General features: G+C 33.0%; 1 protein-coding gene across 1 annotated transcript in view; it reads right to left on the bottom strand.

Moving 5' to 3' along the window:
• NBEAL1 (neurobeachin-like 1) overlaps positions 1-7,502 on the bottom strand; it is a 208,658-nt gene that overhangs the window by 10,200 nt on the left and 190,956 nt on the right. The window contains exons 45-47 of the mRNA XM_012655033.1: positions 7,078-7,226; positions 4,052-4,187; positions 1,055-1,152 (exon numbers count right to left, since the gene is read on the bottom strand). Coding sequence (XP_012510487.1) covers positions 1,055-1,152; positions 4,052-4,187; positions 7,078-7,226 — 383 coding nt within the window. The remainder of the gene's footprint in view (positions 1-1,054; positions 1,153-4,051; positions 4,188-7,077; positions 7,227-7,502) is intronic.

Below are 7,502 nucleotides of genomic sequence, written 5' to 3' on the forward strand. Positions count from 1 at the left end.
AGCTGTAATACTAAAGATTGTCCATAACATGAAATAGAAATGTGTTTTTCAAAAATTACTATACATATATGATTACTTTAAGTTATGCTTATCTTTTTAATTCATTCATCAATCACATAGATATCCTAAGTAAAAATGAAATATATTTGGTTATTATTGCTAACTCTTCTAATTATCAGAGAAAAACATAGTATTTGCTTAGTAAAGATAAAGCCAAGAAATTTTGAACTTGTAGACGTAAATTGTGCTGCAAATGCTACTTAAAGGACCCAACTGTCAAAATCATAATCCGCATTTTTTCTTAATTGTTATTAATGAAATACGTCTGTAAAATATATGTCTAGTTTCTCTTTTTCCTACTCAACTTTTATTAAGGATAATAATACATCTAGTAAATTCTCATTAATAACATGCTAAGTAGTAATGGAATGAGCTAACGTACCAGATTCAATATTCTTATTTTAATCTTACCATGCAAACTTGGAACTTTTACTGAGTTTTGAAACTCCAAGTGTACAAGATGCCTTTAAAAATATTACCTCCAATCAGGAGTTCCATAAATAAATGGATATATTTTTTGTATGGTGGTCAGCAAATAGGAAAATGATTAACTAAAGAATGTGTTAAAATCCATGTCTCTCAACTGTCCCATTATTTGTAATCTTTTTTTAGAAATACCTTAAATTTTGCCATTTAGAGTAAGTGAATTGAACCTAATTTCCTTATTTTGGAAGCTTTTTAAAAAATACAGATCTAATGATCTGGAATGGGCCACTGAATTGAATCAAATGTATTTTTTCAAAAACATCTTAGTGTAGACCAAGAACTAGTTAATAAGAATGGATTCATTAATGTTAACCAGAAATTTTAAGATATAATACAACCTACATTTGTCTTTATATATACATATACCATACCAAATTGTGGTAATTCCTAAAAGATTGTCAGGGATAAAACCTTACAACAATTCAGAGAGTTGAGAGATATGGTTAAAGTGACAAAGCAATAAATCAAGTTTCAGTTATCCATGACAGAAGACAGAAATAACAATCACTGGAAATCTTGAGTATTATATTCAGTTTCTCCAGCTGAAATCTGGCTGAGCCGCTTGCTAGATCCCCACAATTTTCGAGAAAGCTGACCTGAACGCATCTGTTTAAAGTAATCCAGAGAAATGAAGAATGTTAAGAAAAAAAAGAATAAATGAAATTGATATATAAGACAATGATTTTGTAGAGTGCAGAAGAAATAGGTTTTGTTAGCAGAATCATTAATGTTTTAAAGATTATTGATTAATAATAAAGACAGACTTCTACATTTATTATGTCTTTCAGTTGAGAAAAGTCTAATGCCAGTGTATAAATTAAAAAATTTAATGTCCCAGTTACTTCAAAACTACCATATTCCTTTATTTTACATATTATCTAAGTGTTTCACTTCATTAAAATAAGCTTCTCAAACTATAATCTAGCTATACATGACGTATAGGTTTGGGAGTTTTCTTGTATTAATATTTACAGTACTATGAATACCAATTGTAAGGATAAGAACAAAGAAAAATAATATTTTGATGAAAAGAAAGTAATTTTAAAATATTTTGATGTGACTTTCAAAAAAATATTTAACAATAGGATGATAAAAAGTAATTTACAAAACAAGAATAGCATAAGCCCTTCGAAGGTAAGAATCACATTTTATTCATCATTAAATTTGTAACACCTACAACCCTTCCCAGCATTTACTAAATATTAATCAAATATTAATTGAATCAGTGAATAAATGTCCTTTAGAAGTGCTCATACATCTAGATGGGGCAAAAAAACCTACATGCAGGCCGGGCATGGTAACTCATGCCTGTAATCTTAGCACTTTGGGAGACCAAGGTGGAAGGATCACTTAAGGCCAGGAGTTCAAGACCAGCCTAAGCAACATAGCGAGATCCCATCTCTATAAAATATAGAAAAAATTAGCTGGGCGTGGTGGCACATGTCTATAGTCCCAGTTACTCAGGAGGCTAAGGCAGGAGGGTCACTCGAGCCCAGGAGTTTGAACTTGTAGTGAGCTATGATAATGCCACTGCACTCTAGCCCGGGCAACAGAGCAAGATCCTGTCTTAAAAACCAAAACAAAAACCCCATATTCTTTGTTGTCATTACTTTCCCAAATGCAATCTAGTTTTTAATGGTGATTCCTCTGCCATCTTTTTTTAATGGTCACTTTTCTAGGATATATTTATTGGAGTGATAAAAGGGAAGCATTATACAAAGATACTAGTGGCTCTGGCATTTTCATTTCCAGATCTATTTTCTGAAATACATATTTCCATTAGTCTATGACTGCCTTACAATCTGATTTATAAATATGAATTTCACACTGACAGAATATATAAAACTGGTACACAATTTAAAAATACATACTAATCAAGATTTTCATGTTTTTACATAAAAATAGATCATGAAATAGAAATGTCTTTTCATAACTAAATATCAATCTATTTCATATTTTACAGTCATATTTATAGAAGGAATTATATTTTAATTATGCAAGACTCTAAGTATTCAATTTACTGAAGATTCATAACTTAGCTGATACATCCAAAGATATAGATAGAAAATACTTTTATTAACAATTCCAATACACACAGTATATATACCCACTATATACAATTCAGAGTCTGTGTGTTATAGACCACATAAATCTTTCAAGGAGGGCCAATTACCAAACTTATTTGGTAAATATTATAAAATATTAATTTAGGCCTATAAAATGCAACTGCTAGAGTGTTTTTTCCAGTCAATTTTTAAAAGAAAATGAATACACATCATCGTCATTTTTTTTCCTTCAATTCTAGTGAGTGATGGAAATATCATGGTCATTTTATTTTAAAAAATTAATTAAAATCAGAACTGGCAAATTTACCTAAGGTGAGAGAGGAAGGCAGGCAAACTTAAAAGGCACTTAAATAAACCACAGAAAGTGAAACATGCTCAGAGTACGAAGTTTGAGCTGAGTTCTTAAGTATTCATCACATTAGCAGAGGTCAGATTATTTGAGCAATTCATTAATCAAGAATCTCAGTGTTGAATGGAAATACACTTAAAATGTTTAAAATATAAGTAAGATACTGCAATATAGGGTGACAATATTTGGGGGACCATTACATTTGAAACTAAATGTTGAAGTCACTTTAAGAAGACCTCTTCTTTAATGAAAATAATGTCTTGAAAAAAGAGTATAAGGACTAAAGAAATCTTAAAATACTTATAAAACAAAAAGATTCCTATGATGTATTAATATAATAGATTTATTATAACCACTGACAACATGATAGTAATTTCTTCTCTTGAAGTAACCCTACAGATGCTGTATTGTTAGATTTCTCAGAAAAGACCAATGGTGACTCTAAAAAACTTATAATGCTTAACTTAACTTGGTGTAATAAAATAAGTTATTTGGAAGAATCACTAAAATACTTGGAGTATAGCCACCAAGTTTTCCTAGGAACAAGAGTCAGATTTATGGTATCCGAATACTCTGTAATTGATAAACCATTAGTAAGTAAATTTCCAGTTACCATAGGAAACTCACTGAGAATAAGCACATTATATGGGGATATTTGTAGATCTAAGTAAAAAATGATGCTTTTATAAAAGGCCAACTGATATATAGTCATGCTGGGTTATTTGTTAAAATTAAAGAAAATATTATAGTTTTATTGTTTGAACCTGTATTTCATTTCTTTGTATAGGCTTTTATGTATTGAAAATCCAAGCAGTAGTCTTGAAAACAGATTTGGAATAAAAGAATTTTCTTATTTATATACAATGGTGGACAGAAATTGCCAAATGTATACTGTCAATTATATCATAATATAAACATCACTCTTGAGTAACAGCTTTATCCTCTCTTTTCATTTACTGCCCTTTGAAAAATCAAATTTGTTTTTTAACTTATTCATCCATAATGGAGACTTCTGATTCAGTTGGAACAAAGGAGAACCAAAGGAATCCCCGAAAGTACGAGAAATTAAATTACTGATGTTAGGTTTTACCTCAGCTGGCTTGCCAACACCCACTACAATCAATTTGCCATCTTCTAAACCTACAAGAATATGGCTGTGTTCTTTGGTTACACAAACACAGTGGATAGGCAATCGCATGGCTAATGGGCTGATGCTGAGATTCAAACTAGAAGAGAAACAAAAAATATAGACATAATTACATGGATATATAATGGATTCACAGAATTTTATACCTGGAAAATAATGATTATATAGTTCTGCATTCTAGTTTTACAGATGTGGGAACTTAGGTTTAGAAGGTCTAAGTGACTCACACAAGGGCCCGCATTTACAGCATTACTAAAAATACTTGATAAATAGATCTTTATTCTCAACATCTGTTTTTCTTTTAACCATATGTAATCAAACAAAATATTAATAAAGCAATCAACCTAATATATAAAAATGATTTTCCTTACTCTCCAGAGAACCTTACTCTCTTCTATTTTCCAGTCCACTCTATTATTACATATTTCCACCTTATATTATTACATTCATCATTTATCTGAGGCAAATAGCCTGTATGTTCCCTTTACAGAAGAATGCTGATAGGATTAGAGGGGAAAGTGAGAGACAAAGTAAAGAAAAAAATTGGCAGGATTCCATGTCCTTCTTAGTGTCCTTCCTAAAGCAGTTGGAAATAAAGTTTTTGCACCAGTCACCATTCTCTGAGCCTCAGATTATCAGTGGGTATTTGTTCCAGCCTTGCCTTGATGTATCCTTGAAATCCAGCATGCTCATTGCTGTCCCTGTGTCTTTGTGCCTTATTTTTTCACATCCTGCCTACCTCCATCTACAAAAGAAAGCCTTCCCTCTTTCTATCTCCATTTCAATTTCTACTACTAACCCTTCAAGACTCCTCTGACCACTCACATCCACAGTAATCCTTCATGTCTTTAAAACTCCTCCTGTACATATAACTAGTAACACATAATTTAGTTTTAAACTGTCCTAATTAGTACGCAAATATTGGTATTTCCCCAACTAGTCTTAAACCCCTCCAAATCAGCTATTATGAGTAGGCATCCTGATAGAACTGAGCACATAGGCACTCCCATTAAATTCTTTTCACCAAGGCCGGGCGCGGTGGCTCACGCCTGTAATCCTAGCACTCTGGGAGCCCGAGGCAGGCGGATTGTTTGAGCTCAGGAGTTTGAAACCAGCCTGAGCAAGAGCCAGACCCCGTCTCTACTAAAAATAGAAAGAAATTAATTGGACAACTAAAAATATATAGAAAAAATTAGCCGGGCATGGTGGCACATGCCTGTAGTCCCAGCTACTTGGGAGGCTGAGGCAGGAGGATCGCTTGAGCCCAGCAGTTTGAGGTTGCTGTGAGCTAGGATGACGCCACGGCACTCTAGGCCAGACAACACAGTGAGACTCTGTCTCAAAAAAAAAAAAAAAAAATTCTTTTCACCTTGTTGATTAATAAGTGAAAGTTGGGTAAGAAGGTCAAAAAGCTCAAAAAGTACGTGTGTGAGTGCACATGTGTGTGTATGTGTGGGGGCTTTGAGGTCTATAAAATTGGTCCAAAATTGATCTGATATTCCATTATGAAAAATGCCTATGCTTGTTTAATAATTAGAGAGTGACAAATCCTATGATATACATATTATGTTCTAGAGTAAATTGTTGAAAGATCCCATTTATTTTTCTAATTTGATACTCTCCTAACAGTACCCTGATATGATCAGAACAGAGACTCAGTGATGTACCACTGGACAAAGAATGACAAAAATAAGGAAAATGCAAAATAAGGAGGAAGGCTGGGTGCAGTGGCTCATGCCTGTACATCCAGCGCCTTGGGAGGCTGAGGCAGGACGATCGTTTGAGGCCAGGAGTTCAAGATCAGCCTGAGCAACATAGTGAGACCCTGTCTCTATAAAAAATATAAAAATTAGCAAGGCATGGTGGAACTAGCTACTCAGGAGGCTGAGGCGGGGGCATCACTTCAGCTCAGGAGTTTGAGGTTACAGAGAGCTATGACTGCACCACTGTATTCTAGCCTGGGTGATAGAGTAAGACCCTGTCTCTTTGAAAAAAAAAAAGAGGTTTTATGGGAGACTCAAGATAGTTTGAGGAGTAACAATAAATTACAATAAATTATTTTTATTTTTATTTATTTATTTTTTTTGAGACAGAGTCTCATTGTGTTGCCCAGGCTAGAGTGCCGTGGCTTCAGCCTAGCTCACAGCAACCTCAAACTCCTGGGCTCAAGCAATCCTCCTGCCTCAGCCTCCTGAGTACCTGGGACTACAGGCACCTGCCAATGCACCCAGCTAATTTTTTCTATTTTTAGTAGGGTCAGGGTCTCGTTCCTGTTCAGGCTGGTCTCAAAGCCCTGAGCTCAAGTGATCCTCCTGCCTCGGCCTCCCAGAGTGCCAGGATTACAGGCGTGAGCCACTGTGCCCAGCCCACAACAAATTTTTTTAAAGGGGGAGAAAATAATGTATTTTGGGCACACATGGAATAAAAGTGCCTTATATATTTAAGGTTTATGTATTTATGTAAATATAAAAAATAGCAACCTAAAAATATATCCACTACTCACACATCTCTCTTTCACCTGATTATACAAAAGATTCCCCCACCAACTTTATACACCCATATACACATACATGAACAAATATGTTAACCTTAAAAATAGTTTGTTTTGCCACAATTAAAAAAAACTTTAGTTTTAAAAATTCAAATCATAATTTGGACAAATTTCAAAAGCCACAATCCAAGCTTGGCACTATGAAAATTTTTTTCTGGCTCTACATATTTAAAATTTTTTAAATTTGTGGTAAAATATATATAATGTAAATTTTTCTATGTATTTTAAAATGTATATATATGTTTTATTTACTAATCCAGGAATACTTTAGCTTCCCCATTTTTTTGTAGTTGTCAAGAGACAATTTTTATAATAAATGATATACCAAAACATTAAAAATCTTAGATTCCTAATTTCTATTCTAGACTAGAAGTGCCATCTTTTTTTAAGTGATACTTCAATAACTTTTATTATTTACCTGTGGAGATCTCTTATAGACAGGAATCCTTGTAAGCTGCCTGTGACAATGTGTTCTCCAATTATACACATATCTGATATTTGTTCCTTCAGGACTTGAGACCCTAGATACTTGCCATTTATAGAAAACAGATGCAATGCATTCTTATCCTGCAAAGAATTGATGAAAAAATTTAACAATCTAAAGTAAAAACTGAGTTTTTATATTGTCAGTTAAAATTACAACAGAATTATTATTTGGTTTAACATTTTGGAATAAAAATATTATTATATTTAAAGACAAAGTACATAGACAATATTATTAAAGTGATTTCATATCAGTTTGCCAAGTAAATAAATATTAAACAAGAAATCTCACTCCCTCCAACAAACATCAAAGTACCATCTAGTCCAAACAAACCCCATATTCTTTTTTTTTTTTTTTTT

The sequence above is a fragment of the Propithecus coquereli genome, unplaced genomic scaffold, assembly GCF_000956105.1.
Source record: "Propithecus coquereli isolate 6110/MARCELLA unplaced genomic scaffold, Pcoq_1.0 Scaffold113, whole genome shotgun sequence".
NCBI classification, from domain to species: domain Eukaryota; kingdom Metazoa; phylum Chordata; class Mammalia; order Primates; family Indriidae; genus Propithecus; species Propithecus coquereli.